The sequence below is a fragment of the Neopelma chrysocephalum genome, unplaced genomic scaffold (assembly GCF_003984885.1).
Source record: "Neopelma chrysocephalum unplaced genomic scaffold, ASM398488v2 Primary Assembly neopelma1_97, whole genome shotgun sequence".
Lineage (NCBI taxonomy): Eukaryota > Metazoa > Chordata > Aves > Passeriformes > Pipridae > Neopelma > Neopelma chrysocephalum.
The window spans coordinates 6,399,423-6,418,665 of record NW_020897760.1 but is presented as its reverse complement, the minus strand read 5'-3'; the positions used below and the strand labels follow the sequence as shown (position 1 = coordinate 6,418,665).

The 19,243-nt window shown below is 36.4% G+C and overlaps 1 protein-coding gene across 7 annotated transcripts in view; it reads left to right on the top strand.

The window, feature by feature from the left end:
• Positions 1 to 19,243, top strand: part of ARHGAP29 (Rho GTPase activating protein 29) — a 49,046-nt gene that overhangs the window by 22,737 nt on the left and 7,066 nt on the right. For 4 of the 7 annotated variants that reach the window (XM_027694407.1, XM_027694404.1, XM_027694406.1 and 1 more), the window contains exons 3-16: positions 1,160 to 1,303; positions 7,753 to 7,849; positions 8,205 to 8,277; positions 12,041 to 12,101; positions 12,591 to 12,728; positions 13,006 to 13,070; positions 13,548 to 13,658; positions 13,789 to 13,869; positions 14,169 to 14,357; positions 14,606 to 14,743; positions 15,711 to 15,901; positions 17,698 to 17,864; positions 18,409 to 18,537; positions 18,709 to 18,807. In XM_027694407.1, the coding sequence (XP_027550208.1) occupies positions 1,160 to 1,303; positions 7,753 to 7,849; positions 8,205 to 8,277; positions 12,041 to 12,101; positions 12,591 to 12,728; positions 13,006 to 13,070; positions 13,548 to 13,658; positions 13,789 to 13,869; positions 14,169 to 14,357; positions 14,606 to 14,743; positions 15,711 to 15,901; positions 17,698 to 17,864; positions 18,409 to 18,537; positions 18,709 to 18,807 (1,683 nt within the window). The remainder of the gene's footprint in view (positions 1 to 1,159; positions 1,304 to 7,752; positions 7,850 to 8,204; positions 8,278 to 12,040; positions 12,102 to 12,590; positions 12,729 to 13,005; positions 13,071 to 13,547; positions 13,659 to 13,788; positions 13,870 to 14,168; positions 14,358 to 14,605; positions 14,744 to 15,710; positions 15,902 to 17,697; positions 17,865 to 18,408; positions 18,538 to 18,708; positions 18,808 to 19,243) is intronic. The other 3 variants (XM_027694410.1, XM_027694408.1, XM_027694409.1) reach the window with 2 other exon arrangements.

The window sequence follows — 19,243 nt, the reverse complement described above, 5'->3', positions numbered from 1 at the left end:
ACCTGCCCACCTGACAGCAGTGATACACTGTACTGATATGTCCTGTTGTACATTGTTGATTCCTCAGAAAAATGTAGGTGCCTCTAGCCTGAAGACAATGTCATGTAACCCGAACAAACTGGCTCTGATTTGAAACTGTTCTCTGAGTAGCACTGGATCAATTTGCACTGTACAGTAATTGTCTGTATTGACCTGTTTGTTTTCATGGCCACAGACAACACAGAGTTGCCATTCCTTTTTGCTCAGTGAGGAAGTGAGTCAGCTTGTATTAGATCCTCTTTTTCTTTTTCATAAGCTAGACTTTCCTGAATTTGAAAGCTTTTTACCACAATTTGCAACGCAGCACTCTAGTGCATGTGAAACTTTAATTCCATGCACCAGCACCTCTTCTGTAACAGAATGGAAGAGCTTGTGGTTGAACCTGTGCCATGTATGCAACAAGAACTATTTTTAAAAAAAAACTAAGACAGGGTGGGATTTAAGGGCACATAGCAAGAGGTATATGCTGCAGAGCATCACCATCTTGGAATGTGTGTTTGAAAATTTTTCTGATTAGGCCTAATTTACAAAATAATTTAGGTGTTCAACTTATTTGTCAGAGCTGACATGCTTAAAGACAGACCTTTGTAGATCTAGGCTTATATGCTAATGATGCTTAAGATATCATTGACTCTTGAGTTAAAAACTAGCCAACATTTGCCAGAAATTTTCTGTTTAATTCTATGAATATACAGAAATGGTGTAGAATATGTATCAGGTGAAGAAATATTTAGTGAACAATCCAAATCTGTTTTTGTTGATACCTTTTTTGCATATGTGTAATTATCAAATGATGATTTATGAAATGACATGAGAAAAAGATGGTTTAATTCAGAAACCTTAAAGTATTTGTGTAGAATTCCCCCAACACCTTTTTTTTTTTAATGTACTTGCTTGACTTTCTGTGAGAAATGAGTTTATATGTAAATGATATACAACACTGCAAGTAAACTGTTGGCAACTGCTAGTATAAATATTTTTTAACAATTTCTTTGCTCTGAGTAGGTGCAGCTTCAATATGGCCTAGAATTCCATGCAGCTGAATACCATCAAAGTGGTTTGTAATGTAATTGGGTGTAAATTCACTGTTTTAATGTACTTTCTCCTTACTTTTTTTCAGAAAATCAAGATGGGCTGCACCAGGTAGTGCACGAACGCCTGGGGGAGTTGCTACGCGTTTTAAAAGCAGTGATAAATAAACATCAGACTCTAAATTCAGTTGATATTCTTAGTGCTGCGGGAACAGTTATTGCAAAAGTAAAAGGTAAGGAATTACTACCTTTCATATTCTTGGAAAGTTCTTGTAATTAGTGACTTGATTGACTCTGGCTTGGAGTTATAGATCAAATGCTATGTATACAGAAGAAACTATTTTTTTAAAGAGTAATATTTAAATATTTGTTTAAAAATACCTTTTCAAAGTGAAGAGTAGTATTAAAAAGCTTGTTCTCTCATTGATGTGATAACATTCTGTTTATAGGAAGCTAGCTGCAAACTCACATTGAATTCAAAAAGCACAAGCCTTTGAACTTGAGCTTTTCTTTACCTGTCTATTGCAGAATAATATCAGAGTAATAAACCTGGCATTCATCCACTTTGAGATTTGCCAAGAATCTTTGCCTAATTCTGTGAATCTGTAGGGATGGTATTGTATTTGTATCAACTGAAGAAATATCTGAATGGCCTAACAGTTATTAATTAAACAGATGGATCATATCTATGGTAAAGGTGTCAACAGCAATAAAAAAAAAGCCTTGCAGACATAACATGTGTTAATACTTTTTATTGCTGACCTATGCTTTCACAAATGTAAATAGTGAAGCACTCAATTGCTCCAGCCCTGTAAACTGTAGCTGTTTCTTCCCTTTGGAACCTTTGACTGCAGCTCTCCCTACTCTGGAATAAGTCTGGTATATTACTATGGAACCAGCTTAGTGTAGGGTTAAATCTCCACCTCTTGCCTGTCTTAAATAATACAGAATACCTTCTTCCAGAGACACATAGTTGAGTTTTTCTCCTTGTTCTAGGGTTTTCCCTCTTGTTTCCTAATTATCTTAGTGTGTTGAAATGTACACTGCTTATTCAGTAAAGTGGGAATATAAGTTAAAATGCCACAGTGTTTAGCTGCCTGATTCCTATACCTTGGATTCTTCCAAGACTCTTAAGGATTCTTCCTTACATAGTTTTGCCAATTTGTTTGATCTTGGCAGGTACTAGCAGCCTACTTTGCATTTTCTTCCTTCTTATAGATCTTGAAATGATCTTTGGACTATAACTGTAACTTCTGAACTTGCCTTAGAGGTTTGTACATAACAGCAGAAATGCAGAGGGTATCCCTGAGAGATTGCTGTTTGCTTGCTGATCTTGGGGAGACTTAAGTGCACACATGCATCAAAATTGGGGAGTTACAAGACATCAGCTCTTTCTGACTGGTACTTAAGTACTACTTCTCTGAGAACAGCTAAACCTTTGCTGTATGAAAACAACATAACCTGTGGTAAATGTGAAGGTGGCTTGTCTTCAGCACCTGTTTGGTTTTTGCAGCTGATTTTTGTGTAGGGATCATACTGCTCCATGTTTGTATTCAAACTGAAATGTTTGACTGCTGGTACCAAGGAAGCAGAAGTAAAAATACACCATGTTGTGATGAATTGTAAGCATATTAGACTTCAAGTTTGCTTACAGTGGCCTATCTGTAACACATGCATTCACAGGTTTTCAGCTGTGGTTATTTCTCCAGAGGTAATGTAGTTTTTGAATAAACAGGAAGCTACAAGAATGTGAGGAGCTGGTAGAACAGAACCAGTATCCTTTTTCCTCTGTCTTCCCCGTCTGTGTTAATGTGACACTATGAAAGAAGTTCATGTGACTCATCTGTTTCTTGTCATTGGAAGACAGAACTATAAAAAGATATGGAAGTACCGTGTATTTGTAGTCAGATTTATGACTAGGAAGAGAATTAACCTGGCATGGAAAACTTCTGATGTTTATTTAGGAGAGGATGAAATAAACACAAGTGAGGATTTATATCTGATTCCACCCCCATTTTTTGAGTCCTTGTATAATGCCATGGCTTCAAATCTAGTTTGTCTTTGGAACTTCATATAGGGACAAACTGCTATTTTAACAAATGAATGCCTTCATTAAGTCAGTTACAATAACTGTGCAACCTCAGTGACTCTGTCTTCTGAAGTATTCTCATAACTGACAAGTTGTATTGTGCTTTAAACATAATGTCCAGTGCAGGTAGGCCACCCCCTTTAAATTACTGCTAGCAAAAATTAGAGTGCTTGCGTCCCTCTTTCAAGCCTCTAAGCCATTTCTCAGGATCTTAGAATGGAAAATTATATAAATGTACTTGTAGTTCTGCTTTGGATGCCTAATGCTTTTCCTTTTAGACAGATTGAGGGAAAAACTAGCTATGTTATCTGAATTTTCTTAAAGATAATGATACTTGACAGAATAGATAATGTTAGACTTGTACTATTTTGGACTGAGGTTGAAGGAAAATGGTGTGGAGGGGGGCGAGATGGGATGTGACATATTTGATTTCTCTGGTTATATCTCGGACATGATGTGGTTCACTGGGCCTCTTTGGACTCTGTACTTGCCACTTGAGTGCTTCGTGAAGAGTGTCTTTTAAATGACACCTCACTTGACCTGGAAGGATTGCAACTTAATGAAGCATCTTGCTTGGAACCTGTTTAGACTCCTATTTCTGGAAGTCACTTCCCAGTCTGGCACCCCATCATATTTGTAGTTGTTATTTTCCCACTCGGTGCCTTTGAATAGTTGATGGCCCCAGAGTACATGATTCTCCTGATCCCAAATTTAAGTTTGTACTGTTCTTTTGTTCTAAATTACACCTTTTGACTTAACTGAATCATTAGAATGGACACAGAGTCCTGGTAAAGCTGAAATTGCACTTGTCTTGTAGAAATTTCCTATTTAGGCATGGAGGCTTTTTAAAGAAGTTTTGCATTACAATGAAATACCTCAAGGAAGATCAAGTAATTTCAGTTTTGTTGGTGTATCTGTGATGTAAATTCAGAGCAAAATTTATTATGGAGAAAGAAGGAAACAGTTCCTCAAAGTTGTCTTGTTGGCATCCAGCTCAAGTTGAGGAGGCTGCCAAACCTGGTAGGAAGTACAGGCTGGTGAAATTATATGGCACTAGCAACTAAAAGTAGAACAGTGGGGCCTGGACAGCCTGCTGATCCTCTGTAGCTGTCACGTTCCAAGAATACTCTTCTTCCTCTTTCTGGTGTCTGTAGTACTGCTCTTTACTCAGGCTTCTCCCCCCATTTATTTTACATGTTTTTAAAGAAGAGAGGCAATAACAAGAAGTGTTACAAGTCTTTGTTTTGGGAGAGGGAGTGGTTTTTTTTGTTCTTGGTTGGTTTTTTTTTTGTTTGCTTGAGTGGTGGTTTTGTTTTTGAAGGAGTTCTGAAAGGTTCTTGAAGGCATCATTGGGAGTTTAAAAATAAAATTTGTTGCAAAGGTGTTCAGTTCCAAGAAGTCATCCAGTTGCTTACTGCTTAGAAGTCAGTTAGTAAAGTATGGATTGAAAGTATATTCCTGTCTAAAAAAATAAATGGTGATATTACCATATAAGTCTATTAGGTACAAAAACATTGGCCCAAAAAGTGCAAATTCTGCAAGTTTGGTTTTGCCTTGTCCAGGTTCTGCAGAAGCTGGCAGGATAGTGTTGCTGCTGCCAGTCCTGCACGTGTCCATGGGGAGGGGGATTGAGGAAGCAAGTGAACTTCTGCACTCTAGCATGGCTATGTCCCATGCCTTGTGTGCCTGTGAGTTGTACTGTGATCACGGTGAACTGTCCATCACCTTTTAAAGGCCCTGGTTGCACTTTGGTATTTGACAGTTGTCAGCTTCTTCTTGGTAGTTTCAGAAGCATTGCTCAAATGTCCTCAGACAGTGCTTCAGCTCCTGGGATTCTTACTTCCAAAACTTCCATGGCTGTTTTGGGTTCCTCAGCCTGGTCTGTGCTTGATTCAGAAAGGTTTTGATGGGATGACTGAAGAAGTGAAACTGCAGCATCTCACAGCATTTTGATGAGATTGCCAAACCCACCTCAGTTTGAAGACAGCTTTGGAAATAAAGATCCACTGTAAGATAGGTGTGCATTTCAGGTACTGGATTTTAAAGTACCGCTATCATATGATTTTTTTGGTTTTTAAGTTCATTATGTGTCATCTGAAATCTTACTTAAAAGGATTGTCAAACTGTAAATGTGCTTTGAAATCTGTAGAACTATAGATAGATAGTTGTCATTTCCAGACATGGCAGGATTACTAAAGTTCATTGTTGTCAAGAGCTATTGTGTGCAGTCAGGATGTCCTGGGGAAAGAGAGTGCGTGGTTTAAAGTTGATGTTAAGTACATCAGCATTCCACTGGTGGTAAGCTAGAAGAAAGCTGTTTGTATCCTACTGAATTATTAAGAAATTGGACTAACCTGTTTTGGGAGAAGTGGTAATTCTGAAAAATTTGAGATTGGTTATTCCTTTTGTGATGGATCCTGAAAGGAAAGGATTTGCTTGGCATATAAACTGTAAAGCTTAACAAAACTCTTCCTGGAACAGGAAGGCAGAGTGGAACAGACGGCATTTCTTTAGGGAAAGGCTCTCTCTATTAATGTCTTGTTATCTAAGTGAAAGAAGTGCTCTTTCTCTGAAGGCACTGCGGCTCATGGATATACAAATGTTTCAGTGGTAAGTGCTTTGAATGTATAGACAGTTTTTGTTAGTTCCTTTTAATGTTGAAACAGTTTGCTTTTCATGCCGGCACTCAAATGATTTTTCCAGTCATTAGAGGCTGGTAATCAATAGGTCTCATAGTAACTGTTGTTGCTTAATGATTTGGAATTTATTTGGATTTATAGGTAGCATTATTTCTGGAAAGTTGATGTTTACAACTAACCTGAATATTAAAAAAATAAATAAAATCACTGCTATTTACAAATTTGTTAAAAAAATTTCATCTGTGGACTTTTATTAAGTCTCATTTCAAACAAAGGTGCCGGAGGCATTTTTTAATGTAATTACAAAGTGTAGCAAATGAAGAGGTAGGAGAAGCTGTAGTTTAGCAGTTAACTGGGGCAAGAGAGACTGGTAATATTTTTGTAATATGTGGTGATTGTTTTTTGCTGTAGACTTCTTAAAAAACATTATTCCATATCTGCAAGTAATTGTAAAAATAGCCCATGAGAAGAATATGTATTTTCTGTAATAGCTTTATCTAGAAATAGTTATAAGAATGTTGATCAGGTCTGTTGACATGTTGCGTAAAAAGGAATGGATTTAACTGTATAACTTTACTGGTTAAAAACTTTTCCTTTCACAGAGGAAGTCTAATGGGGGAGTAGATTACTGTACTTTCTTTGTTTGTTACCCATTAGTGTTTAGGCACCTGGCAGGAAGTTTGAATACTTTTTAAGATTAAAGCCTGTTAATTTAATTTGCTAAGAAAATGTGTATAGAATGGGCAACAATTTAACATGATTTTAATTTTTGCCACTTCTAGAAGTCATTGTAGCCCATTATTTCCATATTTATACTCAAAAGTGTAAGGAAGATACAGAAATGAACCTTGTTACGGGTTCTGCAAAAAGTGATGAATGGGGTGAACTACCTGTATGTGTGTCACTGCAGTTCTCTGTGTGACTTAAGCATCTAGAGAATTGAGAACAATGCATTGCTTAAAAAAAATAAGCTTTTAAAAAATAAATGCTAATGTGAATTTGTTACTTCTCACAATGTAACATTGGGGAAAACTTCCATCCAGAGGGCACAACTTTGGCTTAAAGGAGTGTATGTGACTTCTCTACAAAAACTTTCCCAGTCAGCAGTGATTAAGGAGTGAAGTTGAAAACAGACAGAAATGGTTGTGCTTTTTTTCTTCTCCTTTCTCCCTCCTCCTCCTTGTTTAGTAGTTGTTAATAGAAACTCTAGGTGAATCGTTCTTTTTGTCTCATTATTCCAGTTTGTCATGGAAGTGTGCTAAAGGTTCAGCGTTGAGTGTCTAACCATCTAGTTTGTTCAGCATTGCTCCTCTTCCTATTCTGGATCACCAGTTGTTATGCTGAGTTTCTTCCCCACTTTTAGCAGGAAAAACTGAGGAGCTTTTGCCAGACTATGGAGCAAATAATTAAAGGGTTTTGCAACGGACACTACCTTTTGGTACCTTTCTGTTTGCTTGTACTCAAGCCAGAAATGCTGTGTTCTGCAATGCATACATTTGGGGGAGCACCCCCATAAATGACTGCTCCTGTTCTGAGTTCTAAAATTTCTACTCAGAAAAGAAACAGTTTTTCAAATACCTGACTGCATTTGTGAGCTGCTTGGCGGTGGTGCTGCTGCTGCTGCGTGATTTGACTCTTTGGTAGATGACTGTTTTTCTCTTCCCATCACATTACCAACATGTTCCCACACAAAGCTGCTTCTTAAGTGGGAAGATACAGGAAGTGAAACAGTAATCTGATTTCATTGTGGGAAGCATCTGGATTGTGTTAATTTCTTTCCTTTAGTGTTTAGTTTCTTATTAATCTTCTTTAAAACCGTGTTTTTTCAGTTACTCAGAAAAGTATAATGTTGCATGTTCTGTAGGAGACTGTGTATAAAATTTGTCTTTAGGCCCGGTAAACCTGCTTGCTTGACCTCACCTCTCACCCTTTGGTTTACTTTCTTTTCCCTAAGCGGTGAACTTCAAAGAAGTTAACGAAGAAAACAAGAGAGAACTCTTCAGTGAAATATTTTCTTCCATTGAAACATTGGCATTCACCTTTGGAAACGTGTAAGTTGGAATGCAGAAGGAGTTTTTAAAGAGATCAACAGAGCTGAATCAAATTAAGATTAAGTAACAACAAAAACTTTAGTTTTGCTTTGGTCAAATATTAGCTGACAAACTAATTTAAGTTAACCACACCTAGAATAATTTTGCTGCTTTGAGTGTTTGTTTTTTTTCTGAACAAGGAAATCTATGATGGTATAAAAATGACAGGGAATATAAGATTATTTCTAAAAATGGTTTGCAGAACTTTTAAAGGATGTTAGAAACACTATCTGAATTTTTGTTTTCAGTGATACAAAATTGCTTGGTGAGGTAAAGTAATGAAGTAACACAATTCAATTCTTTGTTTTTCTGGCAGGGTTTCAGACTTCCTTATGGGAGATGTAGACAATGGCTCGTCATTGGGACTTCCTGTATCTCGGAGAAGTCGGGTAGGCTAAACACGTTCTCTTGGAGTGTGGAAAGATATCTTTTAAAGGAGACTTCCATTTCCACTGAAACTCTGTGCATCATGGGGATGGGACACTTGGAGTCATCTGAGCGTTAAAACTAGATTAAACCCATGAAAAATATGTATTCAAGGTTTCAAATACTTGAATGTATTCTCAGTTCTAAAGGATAGTGATGACTCAATAGGACTGGTGCTCAAATATGTAAATGATAACCTGCTGCAGTTTTTTCTGAGATTTTTGAAGTTGTCAACTGAAAATAAATAACTACTGAAAAGTAAGATACTTGAATGATTTACATGCTGGAGTAGTTAGAATGTATCTGTTAAACCCAGAAGCTGATGGTTTAATGACCTCTTTTTGGCTTTCAAAGACTAATATTCATTACAAAATAACCTCTTCTTCTTATAGAAGTTGTTTCAGCAACAACTCACTAAGATACCTTAGCATTTTAATCTCCTGTTTAAACACTTTGAAGGTGTGATTGAAAAATGCTCAGTTCCAAATTCTGTTCCGAATTTTTGTGTATCTAGAAGCAGACTTTGAAGTAAATCAAATAAAATTAGAAGTTACATGCAAGGTAATTGCAGTTGGTAAGTAGTGCATATGACAAGCCAAGTTGTAGCAAGGTTAAAAATTTTAGATTGTGGGTTTTTTTAAAGGCTTTGTTGAAACATACTTAAGGCTTAGCATTCCTTCACACAGACTTGATCATAGTAATGCTGTGCAGCTGCAGCTGAGAAGTAGTCTTTTTAAATTTTCACTATGTTTGGTAACACACATGAGAGAAAGATGGGTTATCATACAAGTTCTACTTCTGTAGTTGCTACAAAACTCATCTTCATAAACAATATGGAGGAAAAGTAGGCTATGCAGAAAACTGGTTCCAGCAAACTTAGAATCAGGTTGCTGATAAAAAGTATGAAATAAAATAACATAAAAGCCAGCATCTCATATAACTTAAATGAGGTTATTGGAACAAGTACTAATTCATCTAACTGATTCACCAGGAGAAGGAAGGTGATGAATTTGCCAACATTTTAATCTTGAAATGGTTTTGCATTTCAAAAATATATGCCTGTGGAATGAGATGGTCCTATATATTATATTGTGAAGTGGATGATTGCCTAAAAGATCACTCTTCTGAACACGAGGGTGGGGGAAGGCCAAGGCAAAATTAGAATACAGTGAAATGAAGAAGGAATTCTATTCTGGGTGCTTCAGAAGTCACCAGCTTGTATTTAAAAGCCCTTCTTTGTTGTGTCTCTTGCTTTTCCTAATGTGGAGGTAAACAATTATAAATTTTGAAGGATAACATAGTTCAATTTCTTAGAAATCTGTCTTAAATGTCTTTTCATTTAGGCAAATAAATACACATTTAAGAGATTAATCATTTCACTTGGATCTGCAATTCAGACAGTAATTTGGAGGCTAGCTAGGAGTTGAGTGTTAGAAGGAGTTAAATGCAAAATGTTTAAGAGGTGTATTAACTTTTCCTGTAGATGTTTATGTTCAGTGGTTGATCATAGCAGCTAGCTGTATCTTTAACAGACAGAGCATAACATTTTGGTAGAATTTAACATGTAAATTTTTTGAGGGTTGATTAAAGAGAAAGATTTTAATTGCCTGTTTAGTTAGGGACTACCCTAACTAAGCTGTTGAGGATTGCTCCAAGGAGGAAGGGGATGGGCAGCGCTGATCTTGCTTCTCTTGACTGCAGGGGAGTCTACATTCTTTACTTCAGGCATTCCACTTGGAAGTTTAAGTTAAATGATATGTATACCCTCTCTTAGCAAATGTAATTGTTCTCATTTTAGCCCTCATAGTGCAACCAGACATACAAAGTAGAAGCAAAGATATTTTTTAATTAAAAACAGAAGTGCTTCAGAATATACTGGAAGAGACGAGACAGACATGTCTGACCTTTCATTACTCAGCAAGCTATTTGAATGCTATTTGATGCTATGCAGATCTAAGAGCATAATAAAGGAGTAGGATAAAATTTTCAAAATGTGTGAAGAGATTTACCTCTGTCAGGGTGAGAGTCTTGGGTAATGTGAGGGAAAAAAAGAAAGAGCCTCGCTGAATTTCGAAGTGAAATCTTATCTAGAAGTCGGGCTTTTCATTTTTGCTAGGACTGCCAGGATGAGTCACTGGTTGCTTGAGGGGGCAAGCTGTATGGATCAAGTTCTGATAATAAGTTGTAGGACGTATATGAAAGCATTTGTTCACATTTGCTTTCAAAACGTAGTATTAGGTATTTGCAGTGGGGTGAATGAGAAAGGATGAGTGATCTTTGATTAGCTGCCCTAACTAGCCTGTGTGCCTGAGGGACTGGAAAGGACTGAACAGTTTTCAGGACTGCAGTGGTTTAGGTTTTATAGAATGGGAAGTAATTTTTAGGACCATAACTAATAAGCACTTCAAGCTACTATAAAATATGGGGTTTTATAAAATCTGAACTAAGTCTAGGAATGTTCAAACTTCCTCCGCAACTGAATATTGATCCATTGTTAAATTAAGATTTTATTTTTTTTAACAGTTTGGTTGATGGACAGCTTTGGATAGATTTTCCATTTGTTCTGGAAGAGCCCTTCCATTTTGTTAAAACTCTCTTATAGTAGACAGCAATTATACTAGTATTCCACTTTTAGGAATGGAGCAGCTCTGTAGACTGTAGTTTAATTCTGTTCAATGTTCAACTGATGATTAATACCTTTCCTGTTTTGATCTATGGAAAAGCTGCTTTTGCTGTGAAGTAAACAATTATTCTTGAGTGATTTTTATGTGATTTATGAGCCATTTTCAGTTACATTTAAAAACCCCAACAAACCAAAACTACTTGCATCATTGATACTGTGCTCCATTTTAGCAAATGTCTGAAAATAAACCAGCTCCAAAGTCTAAATGGAAACAAGCTGTTCTTGTAAAGCTTAAGGGCACTCTGCAGCTATTTCTTAGCCTTTGTTTTCTGTCTGCTCTGTGCTTTGAAGTTGTGAAGAGTAGTTTCTCCATTTAAAATTATGCATGGTTTGTTGTATTTCTTTGTTTTGATTTTTAAGGGGATAGTGGTTACTAGGTAAAATTTTTATTCATTTAAATGTGTCGAGCAGTCATGTCTACAGCACAGTCCTACAAATAGTTCAACTTGCACAAATAAAGGGGTAGCAAAATGCAGCATGAGGACAAAGGTAGGGGTGACATGATGTGCTGCATTCCTTTTATTATTGGATTACATTCTGTCAGGTTGTATTGATTGTCAGGGCTTCATTAGCAAGTGCTACAGTCAGCTGTTGTGCCTACAGTGCACACCTGCAAGTAATTTAGGAGAAATAACTTTATTCCTTTGAGGAAGAAATACAGGATTCTAATGGCTTGTAGAATGACAGCTGTTACATGTATGCCATTAGGTCTGTATGAAAAGGTTTTTAAAAGGTAGGTAGGGATTTAAGAAAAGCTGGAACTCAATTCTTCAACAAATCTGATTGATATTTAACTCTTTCATCACAGCCTTTCAAGATTGTTGATTTAAAGGTATATAATGATTCCTTGCTATTTATTATGCCTCATTTGACAGCTGTGGGAGGTTAGAGGGTGTTGTGCCTTAGTTGAGAGGGAGTTACAGTGCAGTTTGCCTTATCTGCAAAAAAGGAAAGGGGCAGATAATACCATTTATTTGGTTAGCCTGTCAGTTCCAGTGAGAGCTTTTCATTGCTAACTTAATGTTTTCTTTCTTGTACACCAGTCTTTTGAAAATCTTTCCGTGGAGTCTGGGGGTTCACTTCATGAAAGGGATGATATTCAAGGTAGGTAATTCACTAACATTGATAAACACCACTTTGACTCTGTGGGGTTTATTTCTTCTAAAAATGTTTTAAGTCAGTTGCTTGGTCACTTTTTTACACTCACGCTGCCATTAAAACTTCACTGTAAAAAAAAAAAAAGATGCTATTGCAAAGGTTTTATTCTTTTGTAAATAATTAACCTGGTTGCCTTTCGGAGGGGAAAATGAACCAAGGCCTGAAGCTCTTCTGTATCTCATCATATGATTGGTGTTTTATTGGGTCACTTTCTTGAAGAAAGTTATACTGACCATATGACTATTCCAGATAAAATACTATGACCCTTTAATTTGTTCTAAAACCTCTGTCAGTCCTGTTTAGAATCAACTGGCATTAAAGACCAACTCAAGATCAGAGCTGCTTAAGCATTCACAGTTGGCTAATACTGGCTTTGCTCTTAGTGTGTGGTCATGTCTAAAAATCACTTGTTTGTGTTCGATGCTTTATTTGCAGGACATCTTCGAGCAGAGGAGGTTGATAGCATGCTCCTAAGAAATGACAGTGGGATCGAATCAGCTCTGTCCTATGCTAAAGCATTGTCAAAATATATCAAGGATGTAGTCGCATGGGTAGAAAAAAAGCTTAGCGTGGGTGAGTGGCTCTTTCTGGCATTTAATCAGCTTTGTCATGATGAAATTAAATCTGTTGTCAGGCCTCTGTGCTGCAGACTGTCAGTAATGTGATTTCTAAATTAGTAGCTGTTCCGCTGAACTGGACAGAACTATTGCACATTTCCTATAATTAAAGGCTTGTAACAAAGTGAAGGTGGTCCCCTCTGTAGCCTATTTGTTAAAGGAAGACTGTAAAAAGCATTTAGCATGTGTTACAACTGTTAGTGTAAACAGTAACTGTGAAATTTTTTTAACAGAACTGGAGTGTTCTAGAAACTTAGCAAAAATGGCTGAAACTGCTAAAGCTATTGTTGGACACCAGGTGAGTACACCTTAGGGGCTTTATCTTAGTCTTAAATCTTAATATTGAACCAAAGTATTGAATGTCTTGCCCGAAAGTAAAATTCAGGGATATGAAGGAGCAGATTTTTATGTTGATACAGAATTGATTTGTATCTTAAAGTACTGGTTAAAAGATCTGCTGTATTTTGTCTTCCATTTCCCATGGAAATTTGGATATGTAAAATTATTTTTGTTGAATATGCAGAATAGTTTTCACAATGTGCTTTTTTTCTGTCTGATATCTTGTATGCTTTTTGATTTGGACTTGTAGACTTTTTTCCTAGTAAAATGAAATGCAGATGAGAAATCAGTAATTTTCTACATTTATACCTGACTTCCACACACATAGAAATACTTACTAAATTTAATTAATAATCTAGTTCAGCTATACAGACTTTTAGAATGTCAGCATACCTCTGTCTTACCTAGAACATTAATGTGTTTTGTGTAATTTTAGGATTATATGCCATTCCAATCAATATTTGTTAATGCTTTTCAAAATGATATTGAGAACAATCAACTTTGGCAACAAACAGCTGCTGCTCTCCAGTCTAACAAATTTGTGCAGGTAAGCTTAAAGAAAAAAGACCAAAATATTCTTTAGGGTTTTTAAAGTTTTGTGACACCACAGAATATTTAAAAGAATGAACTTGCAGCCTATAAGCCTTTAATGTATTCTATTAATATTTCCTATCTAGCCTCTTCTTGGAAGGAAAAATGAGTTGGATAGACAAAGGAAAGATATCAAGGAGCTTTGGCAGCGAGAACAGAAAAAAATGGTTGGTAATTCTTTCATATCTAACGGTTCAGTCTAAAACTCTTCAAAAGGAAGAAACTTTCAAACTAGGCTGTTATGAACTTACATTCACAAGTACCATCTACAGGGCTTATTGAAAGTAGCACATAACTCCCAATTTGATGACAATCTGGTATTTTTAAGCAGTTATCTTTCAATGACTGTGTACTTTGAACTGCAGCATACAGCCCTGTGCATAACAGCCTCTTTAAGCATCACATTAAATAACTGAAAAATTAATATCAGTTATTTTTCTACTTTGTCTTTCATTGCATTCTGCAGCAAGAGCTGGAAGCTGCTCTAAGAAAAGCAAAGTTGCTATATACACAGCGTCAAGATGAGTATGAAAAGGCAAAATCCTGCACTGCTCGTGCTGAGGAGGAACATCTCAGCTCAAGTGGAAGCTTTGTGAAAGATGTCAGCAAGCAACTGGAAAAAAAACGAAGGCTAGAAGAGGAAGCTCTTCAAAAGGTAAAGAGTTTTTTTTCCTTGCATTTAAAGTTAAGCCTACGCTGGTTCTATTCATGGTTTCCTAGTGGAAAGAGTAAGTAACTCTTTCCTAAGTGGAAAGAGTTCAGTTCATAATTTTAATTTTAATCATGTTCTTACCCTAAATGGGAATCTCCAATTACAAGCATCTGGTGTGGGGTTTTTTTTATTCTTGCTTCTAGTATCAAGGCCTGCAGTCCATCAACCCTTTATACTTGTGTTTTCTCCAGGCTGAAGAGGCCAATGAACACTATAAAGCAAGCATGGCAGAGATTGAAGAAAAAAGAAATGATTTGGAAAGCTTTAAAAGTGATGTTTTAACACAGCTTCGGGAGATTATTTACCAGTGTGATCTTACTCTTAAAGCTGTAAGCATGGTTTTTAAAATACATTTTGCACAGATATATAAATATTGTTAAAAGTAACAGAAAGCCCCATCTATAGTGTTACTGCTTAAAGTAAAAAGTTTTCAAAGGACAGAGGTCAAGCCAACACAAAAAGGAAAACTTTTCATTTATTTGTGGTGTTCTCTTTCTGATATATTATCATATAGTACATGCACAATTTCTAAAAAAGCTTTAAGAACACATTATGTCAAGAGATGGTTCTTTTGGGTTTTTTTTTTAACATAAGGCAAAGACAATTTAATGCCGGGGCAGAGGGGGAAAATAAAACAACAAACACACACCCCCTGTCCCCAAGCAACCCCAAAACCAACCTGTAAGACCAATAGAAAGCTTAGACAGACTTGTCAGTTCAAGTATAAATTCCAAACTCCTTTGCAGCCCCAAAGCTGAAGAAGCAGCCACACAGAGTCCCCTTTTCTGGTCTCTGGCTTCTGATAAAATCATTTAGAAGTGTTACGTAATTTAATGAAGAAAGTGTTCAATTAATCTGTCTGTCAGGATAGAATTTTGTCCATTTCATATCTCAAGGCAATATGGAGTTCACTTGGGTTTAGAATTCCAGCTGCTTCATCATTGTAATGCTGACTCAGATTCCCCTCAGAGCATGAAAAATACCTTTTTGGTAGCAAAAAAAACTTGGTGTTGATCTTGATCAACCCAAAGTGAGAAGCCATTGGAATTGCCTTTGCTACCAGAAGGATTCAATAACCCAGAGAGAAGAGAAATACTAGTATCTATATTACAGATCAAGTTTTTACAGATGACTTTCAGGAATCTTGCACAAAGTAATGTTACTATTTTCTGGAATTTTTCTAGTCTTATTGTTTAAAAAATCTTCTGTTGGGATAATAATTTCTGTTGAGCAAAGTGCAAGTGAAATATCTAGTAAATGATCTACAGATAATGAAAGTCTTTTTTCCCCCAACAGGCCACAGTTAACCTGTTCCAGCTGCAGCATGCTCAGGTTGTATCTCTTCCAGTTAACTGCCAGTCCCTCTGTGAGAGTGCCAAACTCTATGACCCTGGTCAGCAGTATTCAGAGTTTGTGAAAAGTTTGCCAAAGGATGGTGTTCCTATGGAATCAGGCTCTTTGGAAACCCAGAGCTCCCAGGTTGATGGGTAAGTCCCAAAGAGCAGGTGGCATTTGCTTGGTTTAGAATGGAATATTAAGCAAAAGTGTTTAACAATAAAATATCATTTTTGGAGGAATTAAAGGAATCCTGGTATTTTACCCTGCTTTACCATTCCTTTTCCCATCTTTTGGTAGATTATATATAATGTTGACATTAAAACCTGTCTGTACATTCCAAAGCAGATTGTCATTTCATTACAATAAGACCTACTAAAAACATTGACAGTTGTTGTGCAAGACTTGACTTGTTACTATTTTAATGTAGACACTGGTTAATATGAAAAATGTAAATTTTGGACTTGGTAGTGTATTGTGGCAGTAGTATTTGATAATTAGTTTAGAAAGTCTGAAGAGGTAGTTTTCTTCTTCTACAGGCTTTGCTGCTGCAGTAGCTTCTTTCATATTATTTACACTGGACAACTTTTTGGCAGGAAGTGTTGCTTGATTTCTGTCTCATGCAATGTGACTAAAAAAAGCTCAGAGTCCATTTGTAGGGACATGTTATAATGTAAATATTTTTTTTCCAATCTGTCTGAAATGGAAGTTTTTTTACTGTTAATCTGTGAAACATCCAGGTAATGTGGAAGTAAAGACTTCAAGACAAAAAGACAGCTCCTTGTGTCAGCATGCCAAATGCTTTTCCACCTTTAATTTGTAAAATAGTCATCTTGGCACTAAAGCACCAGAATATCCATTCCAATCTGTGTGTTTCACAGTTCTACAGGAAAGTGTCGTCATCGTTTTTCAAAAGGAAACTAAATACAAAAAAATGAATGCTTGAGTCAGACCTCTACCAACAAAAGCCAGGAAATTCAAAGTTAAAGCTGAGATTCTTAGTTCTTGTCTATAAATTTCCTGCCTTTTAAGACTGATTTAGGCTGTACTCATAAACTTTGACTTAGGGGTATTTAACTATGTAGCTCCCTGAGAAACTGATGAGCATGAAATTTCCAACTCTTTGTGTGCTGTCCCAGCTGTTTACTGCTTAAGATTTGTAGGAGTGTGTTTCTTCTCCTTCTCTCTCCCCACCTTTTGTTATCTTTGTCATGGCCTTGTGATTCTTCATGTACTTGAAGTGATCATTTTTATTGTTTAGGTCTGCATTAATTTAAGGGACAGTAGCTTGAACAAATGCGAATTTTAATGTTTTTCAATCTCTATTTCCTTACGCTTGATAGGGTAGAACTGATTAAGGAACAGCTTCCTGATTGTTAAACTTGGCCAGCAGACCAGTTTGTCCACAGGATGCTTCAGCATTTTACATTAATTACTGTTAACAGTATTCTGTCCTTATTGTGAGAGTAGATTTTCACAACAGATTGACTCTCTGACAGCTTCAACATATTTTCTGTGCTTTTTAAAAAGCACAGTATATTAACACCTGTATGTTTATAGGTGGATGGTCCTGATGGCTGGGCAGAGAATCTTTTGGAGGGGAAACCATAACCATGGAATGCAATGACTTCTGAATTAATCTGATCTTCAGATGAACAGATAGACTGTTTTTTTAAAGTCTGCAAGATAATGTTTATAATACCATACAGAGAGGTGGAAAAGCTGATTTATGGTGTGGGGAGAAAATGCACATATTTAATAAAAAATAAATGGCCACCTCAATATTTTTAGTTTTTTAATTTGGACTTAAAAAATTACATGTCAAATACATATGTTCATGAGTAGTAACTAAATGAAGCATTTTTAACGCTCAGGGATTTAAAAAATACATTGATTTTCTCTAATTTCTGCCTTATTCATTCTTCAAATTACTTTCTTCTTCCTGAAGGGTTTTTAATAAGCAATCAACGAACAGCATCCATACATCACATGGTAACTTATCTCAGTGTTCAGGAGACTTTCCTGTGCAGACATTAGATGATGTGGGAAGCCCAATTTATCGTCGTTCGCAAAAGGTTAGAGAGAAGAGATCTTCCAGCAACACAGATATTCAAGGTAGTTCTTCTGTATTTCATCTGAAGCTCAGTCTCTAAATAAATAAAAATAAAAATTAAAAAAAAAAGCATGCTTGATGTCTCAGTCAGAAACATAGGACTGAAGGGTTAAAAATGTATTATAAAGTTTGAAGCCTATAAAATGGTATGTACTCGAGCATAAGAAGGAGAAATGGAAAACTGTCTGTATGCATATCTAGATTCTTTGACAAGAAAGGTAAGGTGCAATTCAAACAGCAAGTACTGTCAAACTCAGTGGACTAAACTATTTTGGTTAGCTTTAACAATTGAAAATCCATTGGTTTTCTAATGCTGTGTTGATTTCAGGTCTTCTGTAAAAGCACAAATATCAAGTTTCTGAAATTAGTTTTCTTAGATCCTGAAGCTTTTAAAGGAATATATGCTGTGGGTGTTTTTTCACTGCATTGCATGCTCATGTAACTTTTGCAATATTTTCCTATTTTGAATATAATCAGTAGTCTTTAAATAAAAAAAAGTAATTTTTGTCCTTGACATTTGGAATTAGTGGATTTTCTTTTCAAAAGCAGTGCGAGGGCCACCACCATTCAGATCATGGTCAGTTGGCAACCAGAGTGGAGGAATGTGCAGTGATTCTGAAAGTGCAGGGGGAAGCAGTGAGTCACGATCCATGGATTCTCCATCTGCCAGCCCAGGTACAGCTCCATTCACTGCTGTACTAATCAGAAGTCTTTTCTTTGCACTGCTTTATGTTAACAAAGATATTGTTGTTAGATAAGCAAGTATTGAACAGAGCATATGGTGAAAATGAACAGTTGGGTTGAAGTGATAATTACAGCTTCCTGAAAATTTTTCTTATCTGCCAGGGGATTTTAAAAGACGACTTCCCCGAACACCTTCCACTGGTACTATGTCATCTGCAGATGATCTCGATGAAAGAGAGCCACCATCTCCTTCAGACTGTGGTAATGTTGTTTCCATACCCAAAGACCCCAGATGATGCTTTTTGTTGCAGAATGTGGCTTTTCTTTTTAATGTGCTTAAGAAAAGTACTTTAACAAGGCTGTGATTACCAGCAGTATTGTTTTTCAATACAGTGTGCATCCAGTTGAGGTTGACAGCTGAGGAATAATGTTCAGATCATTTTAATGAAGTGGTGCAGAATTGTCTGTATACATTTAGATTAACTATATGGGCAGCTGCTGAACTTTTCTAGTGTCTTCACGCTCTTGAGGTAAAACAAATGATCTGCTAACCATTCCCTTAAGACTTATGCATTTAAATTTAGCTGCATAGCACTGATTTATGTAAGGTAACTTCTAAACTTTGAAGTAAAATGCACAGATACATAGAGTTGGTAATTGGAAAATTGGAAAAACTTAGTTCCAAGTGTTTAGGGTA